Raw genomic sequence first — 20,798 nt, forward strand, 5'->3', positions numbered from 1 at the left:
GTCCTTGGCTGAATGCACCATGAGGAAATCACCAGCATGTCAACAAGCCAAGTTTGAACGCCTTAACAAGAAGGTACAACATGATGGGTACGTACAGACAGTGGTCAACCTGAGCGACAAACAGCTCGATGAGGCCACCTCAAAAGCACTCAGCAAGGGCCTCAACTTTGCAGTGACTCCCAGAAGCATACCTGTTGCAGCCTTCATCAGTGCGGTTGAGCAGGTCATCCACACACTACCTTCCAACGTGTTTGAAGAGATCCGCAGGGAGACCTGCAGGGCACTCACCAGGACGAAGCCCTCCAAATCCAACATCTCGAGCGAGGAGAGGGTGGCCCTCAGGCAGCTATGGAAGGATGACAGCGTTGTAGTTCTGCCAGCTGATAAGGGTAACTCCACGGTCATCTTAAACAAGTTGGAGTATGATAGGAAGGTGCAACAACTTCTGGAAGACACTGCTTACAAACCACTAGATGGCGACCCCACTGACAAGATGGACAAGACGACCCGGAAGTTGCTGAAGGAGACAGGTCTACCTGAACAGGTCATCAAGAAGCTTCATCCCAAAGCACCTGTACCACCCAGACTCTATGGACTTCCCAACGTCCACAAGGAGGGGGTCCCTCTTCGACCTATTGTCAGTAACATCGGTGCAGTGACATACCCCACTGCACAATACCTGCAGAAGATATTGGCACCATATGTGGGCAAATGTGCACACCACATTCGGAACTCGGAGGACTTCCTACAACCGCTAAGGCAGCTACACACCACGGACTCTGACATCATGGTCAGTTTCGATGTGGTGTCGCTCTTCACACGAGTGCCACTCACCGATTCACTCAAGATCATTGGAGAGAAGTTCGATGGTGCCCTGCTCTACCTGTTCAAGCATGTACTGACCTCAACATATTTTCTTTACGGGGGTCAATTTTATGAGCAAACGGAAGGAGTGGCAATGGGCAGCCCTTTATCACCAGTGGTAGTCAACCTTTTCATGGAAAGGTACGAAGAGAAGGCACTTGCATCAGCCACTTACCAACCCAAGTGCTTTCTTAGGTATGTCGATGACACTTTTGTCATTTGGCCCCATGGCAGGGAGAAGCTAGATGACTATTTGGAACATCTAAATTCATTCCACCCAAGTATAAAATTTACTATGTATCTAGAGAAGGATGGACAGCTCCCATTCTTGGATGTCCTGGTTAAGAGGAAGGCAGATGGCACTCTGGGGCACAGTGTGTATCGTAAGCCCACCGACACTGACTTATACCTTCAAGCCAATAGCTGCCACCACCCCGCACAGAAAAACGGAGTCTTGAAAACATTAGTTCACAGGGCTCGGGCTCTGTCAGATACGGAAAGTCTGGCCACAGAGATAGAACATCTACAGCTGGTGTTCAGCAGAAATGGATACTCCTCCACAGACATCCAAAGGGCACTTCGTGCTACCAGCCAACCACAGAGTACAGAAGAGGAGCCAGAGAAGGCGAAGAAGGTGGCATACCTGCCATATGCTGGACCTATTTCTGCAAAGATCAGCAGAATTCTCCCAAAATACGATATAAAGAGTATCTTCTGTCCACCCTCCAAAATTGGGACAATGCTAGGGAGTGTGAAGGACGACCTGGGGCTACGTAAACCAGGCATTTACAACATCCCGTGCCAGTGTGGAAAATCATTCATTGGACAGACAACCAGGACAGTGGACGTCAGGTGCAAAGAACACCAGAGGCACACCAGACACGGGCAGGCAACCAAATCTGCCATAGCAGAGCACTGTCTGGAGCTCGGTCACTCGATGGACTATAACAACACCAAAATTGTGACACAGACTCCAAGATTTTGGGACAGTGTCATAAAGGAGGTCATCGAGATGAAGGTCACAGACAACCTAATAAACCGAGACAGCGGTTACCAGCTCAGCTCGGCAAGGAGTCCGGCTCTGGAGCTTATCAAGGACCAACAAAAGGAACCAAGAAACTCCTCAAGAAGTAGTAACACCACAGCAGGAGCAGCTCCAGGCTCGTGCGGACCGCGAATGGAGCACCCGACAGGAGATGGGCCTCAGACAGCTACCACAACTGCAGATGGTGGATGAGGCGGGCCCGGACGTCTGTGGGAGCACCAGGGAAGTGCCAGCACCTCAGGAGCTGTGCCTAGCAGGCACAGACCACGAACGGAACGCCAAACGCGGGTCTGGCCCCAGACAGCTGCCACGACCACAGATGGCGGACAAGCCTGGCGCAGACATCCGTGGGAGCACCAGGGAAGGGCCAAAACCTCAGGAGGAGCACCAGGCAGGCGCGGCCCGCGAACAGAACACCCGACACAGGACGGGACTCAGACAGCTGCCACAGATGGTGACCAAGTCGGGCGCGGACGTCCAAGGGAGCACCGGGGAAGAGACAACACATTACAGGCAGCACCAGGCGGGCGCGGATGGCAGAGAGAGCACCCAGCGCCCTCTGGGCATAAACACTGGACAAGATCCTCCAATACGGCAGTCTCAGGTAGCACCTGAAGAAGGCAACGAGTTACGTGGCCGAATAATGTGCCAGAGCAACACAAACATCCAGCAGTAGACCCAATTATTCCACATGTCAACATCAACAAAGATTATACACATGAAACGCTCCAGGTGATACTGCTAAATATAAAATAAACTTTGTCATTATCACAGATTCAAAGACAAACACAGCAAAAACCTTTCCAGGTGCTGATGCTGATATGGAACATAATTTACTTGTAGCAGATATTATGACAAGATTAAAGCATATTAAAAAAGACTACAGATAAAGAAATGGGATGTTGAGAAACAAAAATGTTAACTTTTAAGAAAGAGTATACTGTACGTCAAAAATAAATAGGAACATGTAAGGAAACCTGCAGAAGTCACTGAAGAGTGAAACATCATTAGAAATACATATTGGAAGGAACAGAGATAGATACTGGAGAGGAGAAAAGAGCAAGAATTAAGAAAGAGTGGATAACAGTAAGTATGCTGCATATAATGGGTAAGTGCAAGAACTGTTAAGATGACAATTTAGAAAGGCAGCAGGCAGTACAGAAAACTGAACAATGAAGTAAGAAAGTGAACTGAGCAGGCTACAGAAGACTGGATGAGGAAACACTAGAGGAAATAGAAGAATAAGAAAGGAAAGTAAACTGGAAGGAATGTAGAAAACAGTAAAATTCTTATCAAGAAGATAAGTAAGGAAAAAAGGCAAACAAGGAATGTTAAATAAACATAGGAAGAAGACAGTATGCACAGAAGGGGATAAGGAAGTTTGGGTTAATTATGTGGCGGAGTTACATGGTGTGCAGGCTGATTACACAATACTGGTTTTGGAAGATGAATGGAAACAAAATGAAGGAGACCGTGGTCCTAAGATATTGAAACTGGAATTGGAGACAGAAATTCAGAACGTCTGAGAAAACGAAGAATTGGGCTGTGAATATTACCATCTGAGGAAATGAAGTCTTTGGTCCAACTTCAATAACCAGATAGACTGAGGTAGTAAACAGAATTTAGGAATTTGGCATCAAGACGTACTTAAGATCGTTCTAGTACATTTATCTAAAAATGTGTAATGCAAAACAATGCAAGTAAGGACTATAGGACAACTAATTTTATCAGTCACGTTACAAAGCCTATAAAAAGAGTTATACTGAGGAGCACTGAAAACAAAATTGAGAAAAATATTGTGGAAGACCAGACTGGGTTCAGAAAGGATAAACAAAGAAGAGATGTTATAGGCTGTCTGAGAATGATTGGAGAACGCATAATGGAAATCAACCAGGAGGTGTGTATTTGGCTCGTCGAGTGGGAAGAGGCTTTAAATAGAGTAATTGGAGAATTATGCTGAGAGTTTTAAAAGATGTCCCTGGTAAGATAGAAAGTTAATAAAGGAGATGTATAGAAAGCAAAAAGTAACAGAGACAGAAGAGACAAGCACTGCAAGGATCCTCACTAACACCAATGCTATTCAACATACATATATGGAGAAAATTGATAGTTAAGTCCACAGAGGAGGCAAAAAGCATTGTAGTTGGAGGAGAAATGATAAATATTATAAAATACGTGTCTAATCAAGCAGTACTGGCAGAATCAGAAAAGAAGCTACAGAAGAAGTTGAAGAGTATTCCTAGAAGTGGCAAGGAAGATGAAATGAGGATAAATAAAGGAAAGACAAAGTGATGTCAATAAGCAAGAAGGGAGCTCCAGTTAACATATTCCTAGACAGAAAGAAGATAGAACAAGTAAAATCCTGGGAAGTTTAATGACATGCAATGGAAGCCGTACAGAAGAAATGAGGAGGAGGATACCTATGGGAAAGAGAACATCTAAAACATGAAACACTATCATCATCTAAAAGAATTCCAGTGTAGCTGAGGAAAAGATTTGCTAGATGTTATGTCTGTATTGCAGTGATATACAGCAGTGAATCACGTACAGTTAAAAAGAAACAGGAAAGATACTGAAAAAGTTTTGAAATGTTGCCACGGAGAAGAATGCTGAAAGTGAAGTGGACTGACGGACTTAAGAATGAAGAAGTAATGAAGAAAACATGGAAAGGAAGAAGATTATCAGAAGTGATCAAAAAAGAGAGAAAAGTCTTGGCTGGAGCATGTACTACTTAGGAATTGGGTGCAACAAAGACTTACAGAGGGAAAAAATGGAAGAATTGAGAGGAAGAGGTTGGAAGAGAATCAGCCTAATGTTTGACATCAGAAGAGGATGAACACACAAACAGTTGAAGGAAGATGCTCAGAACAGGACACGATGAAGAGTCTCCAGTTGATTGGTTGGTTTGTTGGGGGAAGCAGACCCGACAGCGAGGTCATTGGTCTCATCAGATTAGGGAAGGACGGGGAAGGAAGTCAGCCGTGCCCTTTCAAAGGAACCATCCCGGCATTTGCCTGGAGCGATTTAGGGAAATCACGGAAAACCTAAATCAGGATGGCCGGACGCGGGATTGAACCATCGTCCTCCCGAATGCGAGTCCAGTGTCTAACCACTGCACCACCTCCCTCGGTGTTTCTAGTTGAGAACTGCTGTGAGATTGATACAAAGAAGAAGAAGAAGACCATGTCCAAGCGCAGCTGAGCCGTATTAAGGGTGTTCTAGGTTAAGGTGGAATAGCCATGGGTGGAGAGTAGAAGTGGATGAAGATCATGCACTTTCCTCCATGAGTGGTCTGCAAACTGAAGAGTGAAAAGGTGTTTCCCCACTCCTCTACCCCACATCATCACAAGAAGCAATTGCAGGGTGTTTCAAAAAGTTATACCAATCCTCCACAGCACGCCTTATGAATCACTGGTGGTGCATTGTGCCAACAAGTCTGGTGATGCTCATGCCTAATTTGTCATAGCAAGGAGAAGAAGTGCAGCTTCAAGTCTCTTTGTACTAGGAGAATCTCCTATTTTCCAAAAAAGGGTAAGATGATGACATTGTTGAATGTGTGCATTTCAAAGAGGAAGTAGATGAAGGTGAAGCACCGAAACCCAATGCAACTAAATCAGATGTAGACACAGTGGACAAATTAGGCAGGACCTACATTACAACCTTTATGACAAGAAAATGAGCTATTGTAATTTTTTTTACACTATTTTGGACATTAGTGTCCTCAACAGTTTCATAATTTGGTTGTACTTAAATCACGATTGGGAGAAAGGAACGAACTACGAAAGAAGAATTTCTTCTCGGTCAGGGAACATCTCTAGTACAGAAAACAGAAGTTAGTGCAGTCTTCCTCCTTTTCCTTCAGTACAAGTGCAAACAGGGACAAAACATGGACAGTGCCCTCTATATGAATGTTCTGTCAACAGAGAACAGCCAGAAAAGGTCAGAAGATAGTTTTCCTTTGCCTGTAAACAGGATACAGTGTTGCACTGTTTTAAAGGTAAGGATGTTTGAGATAAATGCCAAAGACAACATCTGAAGTGCTTACACACAGTTTTCCTTTTTTCAATTCAGTGATGCTTCTTTCATGCCTGTTCATTAAAATACATGAAATACTACCAATATACCCCATGTAAATTACTTGGGGTCAATATGACCAAGTGGTACTCAATGAAAAGTGAACAGTGCTTGTCGTGGGGATGTTGCCTTTCCCAGAAGAATGCTGCAGCTGCTGTACAAGATGACTAAGGATCAATGTCCCCTATACAAGTGCAAAACAGTGTGCACAGGATTATGTAGAGTCTGTACGTATGTTTTTCTTGCATTAGTATTGTTAGTAACTCTTATCTGCACTCCATGTAGTGATAACACTTCATAAACACCCCTGGACACTGCATCACCAGTGATTCACATACAGCGCACTGCCAAGGGTTGGTACAACTTGTTAAACACCCTGTAGTTGCTTCTTGGAAGGTAGTGGGGTAGATAAGACTGGGGAAACACCTGCTCACTCTTCAGTTTTCAGCCCTAGGACAGAGGAAAGTGCATGACCACCGTCCGCTGACTTAAGAGGAGTTAGAACAGAAAAACAAATTTTTTCCACATTTTTTGTTTTTTATCTCATTATAAAATTTGCAACTTTCCAAATAAAATGATGTATATATATGTATCAATTATAAACTCACATGGCAAGGTGTTTTTTTTTTTTTTTTTTTTTTTTTTTTTTTTTTAAATATAATTTTCGCCGGTTGAAAATGTTAAAATTTTTATGTGCATTACCTCAAGATCTAACAAAATCAGTAATTTTTTATATACAAGGCTGTGGATTGCTGTGTTATAAAGGTTAAATTATGTGTTTGTATTGTTAGCACTGTCAAAAACAGTATCATATTATTTCATAATATAAACATGCGTTGTATGTTGAAGTGCTAATGTTTTTCTGAGGAAAAGTGATGAATAGGTTAGTAAATCCCTCAAAAAGTAAAGTATGATGCCAAAACGAAGTGTTTTTAAGAAACGTGGGTTTCAAGGTAATACATTTTCGAATAAAGGGAAACCACTGTGTTCAACATATGGCGTGTGAAGTTACAGACAATGAAATATGGGCAAACTCGTCAGTATCTAGACAAACACCCATTACTGCTTCGAAGATTAAAATAAAACTTTGTGATACGCAGTTTTCTCAAAACAAAAGTGATGTAAATGGTAGATTAGGTTATATTCTGACAGATTTACACAACCTAACAAGGGTGTTAGGTGAATGAGTGTGTTGTAAAATATGTTGAGGAGCAGTTAGTTTACATGAAGACAGTGAGGTAACAAATGGACTAGCCAGGAAACTTATCATTAATTGTGCCACTTGTAAATACACTCATTCATTTTGGAATTCTGATAAGCATAAAGATAATTATTTTGAAGTAAATGTTAGGTGGTTTTATGGACTGAGAGCTATTGGCAAAGGACACACTGCAGCAGAAACAATGTGTTCCGTAATGAATATGCCATGCCCACCTTGTAAAATCAACACGTATGTAGGATTTATTGGAGCTGCTGTGGAATATGTTGCATGTGAGTCAATGAAGGGTGCTGCAAACAAAGCTGTTGAAATAAATGATAGTATGACTGCCATATCAGTAGCTTTTTATGGCACTTGGCAGAAGCGCAGCTACGGTTCTACGAATTCTGTTGCTTACGATGACCACTGTGGATACTGGAAAGGTAATAGATTTCCAGATTTTAACCAAACATTGTTATAAGTGTAAATCAGGGAATACAGAAGGGCATATCTGTGACAGACATTATGAAGCACAAGTGGTGGTATGGAGGGCTCTACAGCTATTGAAATTTTTAGTTGATCTGTGAATGAAAGGGGATTGTGTTACACTAAGTTCTTAGGTGATGGAGACTCAAAAGCATATAACAGTGTAGTAGCCGCTCAGCCTTATGGTGAAAAGATTATCACAAAACTGAAATGTTTTGGTCATGTCCAGAAGAGAATGGGCACCAGGTTGAGGAAGTTGAAGCAAAGTTTGACAGACAAGAAACTTTCTGATGGTGAAACCATAAGACACAGGCTGACAGACCAAATGACTGATGAACTACAGCAGTATTATGGGATGCCCATTACAAATAATACTGAGGATTTGTTGAAAATGAAGTAGGCAGTATGGGCTACCTTCTTCCACAGACTGTCAACTGATGAAAAACCAGTACACCACCTTTGCCCTCTTGGATCTGATTCATGCTGCAATTACTACAATGCCCAATACTCAAACAGTTCATACAGCCACAAGCATTCCATCCCAGCGGCAGTCATGGATATCATAAGACCTATTTACAGACACCTGGCAAATCCTGACTAACTGAAGAAGTGTCTGGATGGTCAGATTCAAAATCCCAATGAGTCGTTCAATAATCTTATGTGGACTTGCTTACCAAAAAATGTTTTTCTTGGAATGAAGACACTAAAGTGGGGGGGGGGGGTCAGTGATGCTGTTATTGCTTTTAACGATGGCAACATTGGTAGGGTGAAAGTGCTACAGCATATGAGAATTAATCCTGGAGCAAACTGCGTGAGAGAACTTGAACGAATGGACAAGATTCACATTGATAAAGCAGAATATGCAAGCACAGCTGGCCACTAAGGACTCCAGAAAGAGGAAAAGAAGAAGAAAACTTGGAATAAGATCAAGATGATGATATACAGTGTGGTGCATGGTGTTTCTGAGTGACTAAAAATAAAAAAAATTAAGCATATATTAAATGAGTTACAGTCTTTTGAAACTTCAGAAGCCATTCCTGAAAATTTACATTTTCTGTTGCATTTTCCCCTAAATCTCAGAAACCACTACGAGTAGAGTATTCAAATTTTCAGGGAGTAATAACATACATATGCTAAGTCTACCAAACTAAAAGAAGAACATAATGTTATGTATAAATAAAATTATTTAGGATAACGTAAAAAAAACACACACAAAATTTTAACCGTATAATTAAAAAATTGTGTTTCCGAAAGCAGTGGCTGAATTGCAATTATTGTAGTTTAGTAGAATATACAGTTTAATGTCCTGTAAGAGTTTCATGTCAATGGTTACAGTGGTTCCTGAAATACAGGGAAGCCAAGTCACTAAATTTAACATTGTCAGGATAGGGTGTTCCAACTCCCTTTAAATACCTCCACCCTCAGCCCCTAAGCCTTCTTACACCCCCAGAACGCAATTTATCTCTTAATATGGTTCTAATGCACTTAGAAATGGTTCACATTTTAACATTTGTTCTTAATCCATTTCGTTTAACAGTAAACAGTATTTTTTTTATATAACATTAATACACTATTTTTAGTAATCTGCAGTTTTTCCATCCCAGCCAATGTAGTAACCATTAGCCCTAGAGACACAACTGTATAGGATCTTTTTTTTAATTTTGAACTCAAGAAAAACGAAAACAAGTAACCTTTATTCCCCCCCCCCCACCCACCCGCCCAATCATACTCAACCAGTGAAGATTTTCAGTGCGCCCAATCATACTCCACCAGTGAAGATTTTCAGTGTGTGTTCATGACACTCCCTCCAATCACTGTAAAAATATTTGCAACTATATCATTTTTGCCACTATTTGGTCTTCATTACTTGGGCTATAGTATAGGGAAGTGGGAAAGGAAACTGGCTGTATCTCTTTCAAACAGACCGCAATCCATAATTGATTTATGGAAACTATGGAAAATATGCACCTGTGATGCAAATTGCATGCCATAACCATTGTGCTCCAAATATTGACAGTTAATTTGTATGTCTTTTCCTTACTAGATTACACATACTCCATAAAAAGTAAATGAAACCTGTTACTGCAAAACCTGTTCAGATCACGGGGGAAAGATTCTAGTAACCATGTATGAAAAGAAAGAGTAGATGATGATTATGATGATGATGTAAGGCATTCAGGGTCTGCCTTTTTGTACCACTGTTTACTTTTTGGCCTTTATTTTCATGATCTGAGACCAAATACCACTAATTCAGCTGAACTACAAAGAAACTCTTTATAATGTTCACCATTGTTTCTTGTAAGAAGGTAGTCAATAATGTATGTTACACCTAATAAAAATAAATACATCTTCCCGAAACACATTTATTTTTCTCTTTGAAATGTTGGGGAAAAAAGAAAGAAGAGGAAGAAGAAGAATGAGGAGGAAAGGGGGGGGGAGAGACCATACTCCATCCTTTCATTTTATAATTTTGTTTCATAACAATTCCATATTATGCCAGTCTCAGACCTATGTATCATGTGGAAACAGGAACACTGCTGAACGTTTTAATGTATTCAATACATTCCTTATTTTGGGGAACTGTTGACTAAAAGACAAACAGATGCATGTCCTATTTTAGTCTAAGCTTTGGCTTTATTTCCTGATGACTGATTCGCCTGTTGACTTCAGATGGTTTCAAAGGCATTAAAATGAATGAATATAGTTCCATTTTTACTTTGTAATATGCCTCCCCCATCAAGAGTGGGAGAATTGTTAACACAACACAGGTGAAATATTTTCAAATATGAAAAGCACAATAGCTTTTAATTGCTTTTTATGTGTCCAAGTCCTCAATAATCTTAATTTGTGGTACTTGACAACACTGATCAATTAATTTAAAAATAATGTTGCAGCTCATTAGCTATGTGTTTTCCAAAGTTAGTGTCTGGGCTCTTTGAGTACACAATTGTTGATCTGGCATGACTGGTATTATAGTAATGGGCATACGGCAATGCATCGAAGAACCTTTTGGAACACAGCATATAAAATGCATTAATGAAAAATTTTTAACACTGCTGTACAATTGGTATATGAGGCACAAATGAAAGTTTTACTATGAGAAGAATAGTCTGACATCTAACCTCTGACTGAGAAGTACTAAATGATATTTACCAGTGACTGAACATAATGCATGAACACTGCTCCTACATCACGGAGTTGTAGAAAGCAAAATGCTCTCCTTCCTGGTAAGTCTAACCAACCAATATCACAATAAAATTACCCCAGAGTATGTGTACCTATAATTAAATACAGTATTCACAATACTATAGAAATCCTAAATAGTTTTCCTTTGTAATATATTGTTTCTAATCCCAAATGGAAAAGGTTTCTATAGTTTTATTTAGCACATATTGTTATTGTTATCATCATCATCATCATCATCATCATAACAACAATATATTAACATTGTGACAATATCTTTGTGAGTAGGCTCCACCCGAAGGTCAGAAAGGGGAACTACAGAGTAATTATAATTAAAGTTAAACTTTCAAATGGCTGTAGAAATAACACCACTGGTCAGAATGATGTCAAATTGCAAACAGAATGTTATCAGAGTAGGGGGGAAACGTATGGCCGAAGAAAAATAAATAGTTACAAAATTTAGCAATAGATGGTGCTGTAAGTATCATAATTTAATAATGATCGACTAAAAACGACAAATGAATCATACAACAACGCCTAAGGCGTACGTTTGACATTGAACAAAGTGAACTGTTCAATGTGCACTGGTGCACAGGTGTGATACTGTTAGTTATGTAAGCCCATCCAACACAGCAAGGTCATATCACATTGGATGAGAAAAATCAGTTTTTAATTGTCCTGAGGCCAAAAACCACATAAAGCATTAATCAAAATCAAATTCGATTATTAATTTCCATGTGACTGGTGCAAAACATGTTCAGTATGTCCACTATTTTCTGCAACAAGTTGAAATTGAGAAACAGCATGTTCCACAACTGATCGAAGTGTTTCCGGGGTCACGTTCAGAATGTGTTGCGCAATGTGTGACTTCAATGCAGCAATCAGAACACTAAACACAACATGTTTCAGATAGCCTCACAGCCAGGAGTCACATGGATTAAGATCAGGTGATCAGGACGACCGGGCTGTAGGGAAATGGTAGCTGATAATTCTAGCATTTCTGAAATGGTGCTTCAGCAACTGCTTAACTGGATTTGCAATGTGTGGAGGTGCACCATCTTGCATAAAAATGATCCCATCCACACATCCACGCTGTTGGAGAGCTGGAATTATGTAGTTGCACAAAAGACACTCATAGAACTTACCAGTGATGGTACAGGTAACAGGACCGGAAGCACCTGTCTCTTCGAAAAAATATGGCCCTATGATAAATGATGCCGTAAACCTGCACCACACAGTGACCTTTCAGGATGAAGTGGTACTGGTTGATTTGCGTGTGTCTTTTCCGTTGCCCATATTCGACAGTTCTGTGTATTGACATGTCCTGTCAGATGGAAGTGGGCTTCGTCTGTCCACAAAATCTTCCACGACCAATCATTGTCCACTTCAATGCGAGCAAGAAATTCTAAAGCAAAGGTGTGCATGGGTGATTTTGAAAGGATAGCAAAGAAGGATTTTACACACAGTCCTCACAGGTATTTCCAATGTACGGGCAGTTCTCCATGCATTACACGTTTGCACACCACCACTCGTCTCCTCCTGCATTGCTGTGGCCACTGCTTTCACTCATGTTGAACCAATTCGTTTCCTCCCTCTACCAGGGTGCACACCAAAAGAACCCAAATTTTGAATTCATTTTCTCCAGACCCACGGCAGTCATCGGACCAACGACTTTTTTCAAACCCTTCTGTGTCATTAACTTCTGCAGAGCAACGTGTGCACAGTCATCATTCTTGTAATACAGCTTTACAAGCAGAGCGTGATCCTGCATTGAGACAGTCATGGCGCATGTCGCAGATGTGCAAGGAGGAAAAGCCGTGTACCCTGCGTGTTTAGACCAACTTTAATGGGTCATGTGCATGACAGGTGTTTTCATTTATGTATTATGACACATACAGTGCCATCTATTGATCAATTTTCACACTCTTTTTTTTTTTTTTTTTTTTTCCTTCTTCTGCCATTCGTTTTCCTCCTCCTCCGATAACATTCCGTTGCAATTTGATATGATTCTGACCAGAGGGTGTTATTTCTACAGTGTTTGGAAGTTTAATTTTAATTATAATTACCCTGTATTTTCCCTACAAGGATGTCATTTTCATTACACCAAACAGCGGAGCTGCATGCCCACAGGAAAAAGAGTTGCTGTAGTTTCCCCCTGCTTCCAGGCATTCACAGATCAACAGGAAAACTTCTGTGAAGTTTGGAAGGTAGGAGACACGAGATACTGGCTGAAGTATAGCTGTAAGGATGGGTTGTGAGTTGTGCTTGGATAGCTCAGTTAGAAGAGCACTTGCCCACAAAAGGCATAGGTCCCAAATTCGAGTCTTGGTCCAGCACACAGTTTTAATCCGCCAGAAAGTTTCGTATCAGTGCACACTTCTGCCAATATTTATGTCCCAACTATTCTTGTGGTTAGATCAGAACCTCTGTCTACTTTAAATGCAGCAATTAACACCTGTACTTCATCACATTTTCCAAACTAGCAAGCTGCCGTCTCCCCCCCCCCCCCCCCCCTCCACCCCCATCCCAAATTATGCATGCAGTTCTTGTCCGATATGGTGATTCTTGTCCAATATGGCGAAAGCCTTCCCAAATGTTACACTCGTAAAATGGATTTGCCCTATCTGCTATACAAACAATTCTCCTGTACCATGAACTGCCATTTCCCAGCTGTTTTCTACATCACTGTCAACAACCAAGAAAGATTTCTCCTCATTCTGTGCCATCTCATTGACTTTAATAGCTCAATCAATACTCCACTGGGATTTAGACTAATTCTTTGTCCTCTAAAGGGATCGGTATTCTGATACAAATCTTTCCTACAGGTTACAAAGTGTTATTCAGTCATCTACCCAATCTCAAATATTCATTCATCCTAAACTATACCTGATATGAGTATCATGCTCCATAAGTCATACCTCTCTGCCAATAAAACATGCAACCAATGCATACTTCTGTATCCATCTTGTGAATGTCAAGTATTACCTCACGATTAGTACAGGAACTTGCAAAACAGTCACCTGTCTGCACTGTGGTGAATACCCAGTTGCAAAGCACAGTGGTGTTGACGTAACAGTTGTTTGCAGTAACTACTATATAACTCACACCATACAGTTGTAACAGCCCCATTGCTAAGCTGTCATGCATTTTTTTTTTGTCATTTTATATATGCAGTAATGTAAATGCAGTTCTGGAACACTGAGCGCTACCCATCACTCAATTACCAACACGGCCAAAGACTTTTAGTTCTTCAAGTTTAACCTGGGAGATTTTCTGTACCATTTTGTATTGAACTTAAGGTAAATTGCATCAATCGTTATCCAAAACTGCAAGAGATGTTCTTGTTCTGCTATTATTTTGTGAACTTATGAACAATTAACTCTGTCACCTATGGTGTCAACTGCACAGTAAATACACCTGCTGCATGATTTTGCAAACTGTTTTCTGGCCCAGTGGCAGTATATAAAGCAGACAACAATCACTAGAGCTTTATACAAGATCACAGTTGACAGCTGTTGTCTCACTACTTCTAAAAGCCACCTGTGTACTACCTAAATATCAGGGCAAGTGAAATTTGGCAGCTCGACATGAGACAACATGTAGCTGAATCGGCCACAAATGGCAGCTCACTGCAGCTGTTGCCAAATAAAAAGGGAAACAGAGAGGGGGGGGGTGAAGATGGAGTACAAAGTAAGAATTTTCAGACAACTATTTATAACTACTAACATCCGCGTCATGCTAAGTATAGTCATGGTACCACCATACTACTGAAAGTCATAACTGCTCAAACTTTAATCAAAAGAACAACTACCTCATGGGAACTAGTTTTTAGGGAAAGAAGTAAACTTAATAGTACATTTTTGTGTTCAAGCTCCCTCCCCCCGCGAGTTTCTTATTTATATTGCAAATTTCCCAAAGATGTCCTCTACAGATTCCATGGGGAAAATTATAATTTCAGGGGAGACAAGGAGATTTGAGAAATCAAAGATAACCTAAATCTGGATATACACACAGGTATTTGGAACACTTTGCCGTGGAGAAGGAAATCAATAATAGAACTGTCTACACCAACCATTTCCTAAATACAAATACGTGGCTTGTGAAAGTAGACAAAGCCCAGAACAAGTCAGACAGTTAATAAACAGCAGCTTTGCTATTAAGATTGATTTTCTTCAGTATTTAGGAACTGCAATGTGTGACATATCAAAAATATTCATACTTTATCAAGTGCAATGCCTTATTCAGCACACGAGATTACTTAATTTCTGAAAACAAGTGATTCCATTTCAATGAGACAACTGTTATGCTGTATCAACATAGACAGCATGTGTAACTCTCAAGAGTTTCACCTTCTTCCAGAATATCAAGAGATGTTAACACACAGATGTAGGGACTCATTGTTTAAGACAAATTTATTTTCTGGTTTCATTCAGACAACTAAAATTGAGAATTAACACGAAATGTTTATAAATAATGGACATGTTAGTATGCAACAGGTATAAATCAGTGCGGCTTGTTCTCAGATGCTGGGAAATCTATGATAGTCACTGATGGAATAATGTAAGATGAACGGAATGTGCCTTCAACTGAGGGATGTTCTTAATTCTGATTGCACACACAAACCTCTCATTAATTGCAGACGCTTGTCTGATACTGTACACCATATTTACTCAATTATGAGGGTTTCTTCCCCCCCCCCCCCCCCCCACACCCAATTGTCAATTGAAAAATATGTGGCTGTCTTATATTCGCTGATTAAAATATTGCTGCAGTGTTCAATGTTTTTACATTGTTTAACAGATTAATATAGGGGCTGTCTTACATTTACAGATGAAGCTTTGGCTATTAATGTTTCGTACAAATTTATTTTGAAGAATTCCAACGGATGGGGCTTAGCACACAATGATTTCACTTGAATAGTCTCAAGATTTCCCAATACACCGAAACACTCCCCACACAGTATCGACATTGCTCGAACAATCACGTGACATTTGACGCGTGGCACTAGTGCAAGGGATATGAAAGAAACTATGAACTAGCCACTACAACAATCTAATGTTCTGCTTAGAAAGTGACAATTTTGTGACACACAGGAGGAAATATCATTAAATTCTGTCAACTTGGAAACTTTTGGGATATCTGAACAGATCTGCAATAAAAGTTCTTGTACATATAGGGATACTGTACACAAACATTTATGGTGCTTTTTAAGTAAAGGTTACATTCAAAGGCAAAAAGCTTGTCCTTCAAAACCCATTACTTGATTCTGAACCCAAATATAAATTCTGTTTGGCTATGGGAAACTGTTATGATTCACCAAGTGGGTTACAAATGAGAAATTTAGTTGCTGTTCACTTATTACAAAACTAGGTGAAAAATATCACCAATTTTTAATCAGCTTCAGAACACAATTGTGACATTAATATCAAAAGAGAATGAAAATTAAATGAGAATTAAAGGTCTAACAAATAAAATATATCACATTAAACTGACTGCAACTGTTATCATAAGAATAAATTACAGGGAAAAATAATCATTGTGGAGATGGCACCAACAGATGTCACTAGATAGCGGGAAGAGTAGAAGATCGAGAACTGGACTGAACCATGACTGCAATCTTTTATTCATATATATTAGTTGCTGTTGTTACATATGACCTGCACCCTGGAAGATATTGCTGTCTGTGTTTCACTTCTGCTCAAGTACAGCATTACAGAATGGTTGGAGGGGGAACAGTGACATCAGCTTGGCTGAGAACTACACTGAGTGCAAGGAGGAGTGGTGAGTGGGCAGCAAATTTTGTTCTGCTGCTAATCATGGTTATATGTTTCTGCAGAAGATCACAAAAGTCTAAATTGGGGCCAGTTGCACAGTAATGTATGCTCAACAGCAATGCTGTCAATGCCTACCGTGAGGTATGACGCGAACAACGGGGTGTGTCAGCTGCCAGTTCTACATAGCCAATGAGAGAGCAGTGGGGCAGATGATATATCTGGAAGCAAGAGACATTGTAACATTCTCATATCAGTATAGAAGAGAAATCCGCTGTGTGTTCAGAGAAAAAATAACTGTTTTCTCAAGTTCCGCCATAACGATGACCTCAGAAATTGCAACATATTCTTAGAGATATACCCAAATATTTGGGCCAACAAATATATAAGTTTCACAGATGTCTTGTTATGATTATAATGATGATGATTAAATATACAGATACCACACAACTGTCTTAAGTATTGTAAAAAAGGTAGTGAAAATATAAATTAATGTAAACAATTTCTTTTTGTTTATTTTATTTCTCCCTGTGTTATCAAAATGTTGACAATGAATAAATGGCGCAAGTGTAGAACAGATGAAATGTTACCTTTTTAGGTAGATACCTTATATCAATGAAAGTTTGGAATTTTGACCAACAGAATATGTTAAGAAATAAATTTTTCCTCAAAGAGCCACATAAAACAAAAAAAGTGGGAGGAAACTGGAGGAGGGGGGGGGGGGGGAGGGGGTGTCATGTTCAGGTAAATACAGTACTGTATGTTCTAAACACCGTTTTGAAGACGACATGTTACTTCCATACATTAAGTAGTGCACAAGCTGGACGCAATGGACCAAAGTGTTGTATCTGTACCCTATGTAATACGTATATATCCAGAACATACAACATGTAAAATGCCTCCATTACATACAAAAAAAATTTCTATTTTTAGTTAAGTTTAGTGAAACTGAATTATGTTTCACATAATGACCATAATTCCACTTACCTACGGGAACACTGCCGAGCTTCACTGTCTGCATCATACATTCCTTTCCTCAGAGCTTGTTGCAGGTTTGCAACCTGTTTTTCAAGTTTATGAGCAGGCCAAAGACGAAGAATTAATTCAAGAAACTCACAACATGCTCGTCGGATTTCCCTAGATTTTGATTGCATAATTGATATTATCACTGGTATCAGTCTGTGCGAGTGAGTGTACCTTATGAGAAAGCGTACTGTTACTAGGCCAGCAGTTGCTATTACCTGTGAATGAATAAATGAAATATAATTGTTAGGTGCTCGGAAAATAATAAAATGGATGCTTAGGAACACTCTAGTGAGAAGAAGACTTCTTTGTAAGTTCTACTGATGAGTACATGCTGTCTCCCCTTGCAATTTCATACTATCAGCACAGATTTAATTTTTAATACAGTATCCAGTCCCGCCCTATTAATGTTATCCAACAGTATAGGCTGTTAATATCTTCTATCAAAGTCTCAACCCTTACTAATGTGTACTTTTAATGCTATGATTTGTAGTAACTGTGCTAAAAAGATGAGTTACAAATGTCTTTTTTGGAAATAGCTCTTCCATAGTTACATTGTTTATTTTGACAGCAATAGTTTCAAGCCCACTAGCCATTATTTAGCACTCACACACATTGCCGCCAGACTAGCAGCCATCGTACTGTTCAGCGCATGCCCACGCGCCCGTGCACCCCCGCCCCACACACCCACCCACCCACACCCACCCACACACACACAGCGAGAGAGAGAGAGGGGGGGGGGGGAGGAGGACTGATGAGTCTCCTAAGTAATATGATTAAAGCTTGTCTGGCTTCAATGAGCACGAACAATTAACAACAGGGTTGCAGCCTTCAAACTAGTAGTTACGAAATAACATCAATTCCAATAAGGCAGTAGCTTTGATAAACATTAAGATGAGTTTGGGAAAGATAGGTAACAAGGATGGGTCACAAAGAATCCAGTTTAAGAGAGACTATAAGGACCGTGCACTAACCAACTGCATCATTGGGACATGGACTGGCCAGTTTTTATCACCCCCCCCCCCCCCTTCCACATTTCTGTAAATCATTTGACTATTACTTCAACTCTCATCCTAAAAGAATGCTAAAACATAGTCTTTCCACAAAAGTATTGTGTGTATTTCTATTAATACGACTAGGTGCAGCATCTCTTGAAGATTACAACTGGTCGTAATTATTTCTGTAATTTATTTTTTAATATACTGGATTAAAAACGAAGCAACTTCTCTAAACCGCATATTCCAAAAACACACAACTGGAAACAACAACAACATCCATAATGTTATAAATTCTTACACAACACTACATTACTGCTACAAATATAAATGATACACACTAAACAAAGTTTCATTTACCGTCATTTAACATTGCCTCCAAATAAAAAAGGTGACAATACAACAAATATATTATGAAATCATAGTGATGTGACTGACAGCCTTCTCTTACTGATTTCTCCATTCGTAGTGAGAAATCTACTACTATATGGACAGAAGGCGAGCATGGTAAATCATTCTCCTTATGTGAATCACATGGAATGATTCATGTGATATCACATACTGATACCACCCAAGGGTGTCGCGAAGTTGGCAACACAATTGCAAATTTCCGTTAGACGCCGACAGTGGTCACGCAAAATCTGGTGGACCCAATGGTGTGCACCCACTGAGATCATGCCGCCAGCAACTCTGCACCACTTGTGACCTCTGTTGCCACAAAATATGACAGGTGGCAGCAGCCACTGAACCCACTTGCTGTTGGAGCCTCATTGTTATGACACCATCAATCATTTTGAGTACAGTGAGCCTCATCCTAGTTGTTATTGTATGAGATGGACCTCTTAATTCTTGCTGCCTTATTTGTAATGAGTCTATGTACACTTGGAGAAATACAAGTTAAGTAAATCTTCTGATTACTGTGTTAACTTGTTTGCTAATCATTTATGTGTCTGTCCAGCTTTCCTATGATGACAGTTGCCGTAACGCACTGTAGTCCACATCTCCTTACTATTATGTATGAACTCGTGCACAACAATACAAAATCAGAAAAGGTATGGGGCATGGGTACTAATTGTCATCACTGATATTTAATTTGTAAACTGAAGCTGCTAGTAAGGAAACAAAGGATCATCTCAGCATACAAGTTGTTTGTCGTGGGGGCAAAATCAGCTCCTTTGGGTTTTCGGGACAGCTATAATATCCCCACAAACAAAATCAAAACTACTTGGACATACTAGGTAGCTAAATGTTAAACACAGGAAATTCCAAAGAAGAAGTTGGTTTATGAAATTTCTACTTATTGTACATCCTTTTCTTGTTATACTTGTCAAGAATCTTAATATTTAAATAGTTATCCACATGAGGTCAACATACCTTGGCTGAATTTGGAATCAGATTAATTAGATTGCCAAGAATAATTTCTGCAAAGTGGTCAAATTTTGAGCCTAGCTGTTGAGACATAAAAGCTATTGTGCAGCACGCTTCTCTCACAACCTGTGACCTGTAACATTCAGAATGATGTTATAGTAAGATATCATTTCTAACACATAATTAAAGCATTTGCAGGATCTCAAACCTGTAGTAGGAATGTTTAAATATTGAAATGTGTGATATATTTCTACCAACATGTAATAACAGACTGTGTATTGTACCAAAAACATATTGGTACAACAAACTAGGACTGCAGAGTCTGTGACATAATTCCTAAATACATGTGAAGGATTAAGTTCCTCTTGACACAAATGGCAACTTGTACACCAAAAAAATTTCTGAATCTATGCTGAACACAGACTGTACAGATACTTAACAGTTCTTATCTTGTTAATAAAAATTCATAAAATTTAGAAAACTGTAACTGCCTTTTTTTACTATGACATCTTTCTCTGACATTCCCTGAAGCAGGCCAAATACAATGTACAGGTTTCAAACAATACCAGTCCATATTATCATGCCAGTAATGCTACTGCACATTCGCACAAGTAGGGAAGCCATGTAATTAACACATTTACCTTAGCACTTATGTTTTAAAATATTGAAGGAAGAGAATACTTAAATAAATCAATTATGTGCAATTTTTAATATAATAATAATAACTGTCTTCATGTAACTCATTGAAGTCATTTCTATTTAAAATTAAATTACTAGAAAGAATGTGCTGA

The 20,798-nt window shown here is 39.6% G+C and overlaps 1 protein-coding gene across 1 annotated transcript in view; it reads right to left on the minus strand.

The window, feature by feature from the left end:
* LOC126184407 (CLIP-associating protein 1-A-like) overlaps positions 1 to 20,798 on the minus strand; it is a 378,388-nt gene that overhangs the window by 269,301 nt on the left and 88,289 nt on the right. Inside the window, 2 exon segments of the mRNA XM_049926791.1 lie at positions 17,609 to 17,862; positions 20,014 to 20,140. Of these exon segments, the coding sequence (XP_049782748.1) occupies positions 17,609 to 17,862; positions 20,014 to 20,140 (381 nt within the window).

This window comes from Schistocerca cancellata, chromosome 4 (genome assembly GCF_023864275.1).
Source record: "Schistocerca cancellata isolate TAMUIC-IGC-003103 chromosome 4, iqSchCanc2.1, whole genome shotgun sequence".
Taxonomy (NCBI): Eukaryota; Metazoa; Arthropoda; class Insecta; order Orthoptera; family Acrididae; genus Schistocerca; species Schistocerca cancellata.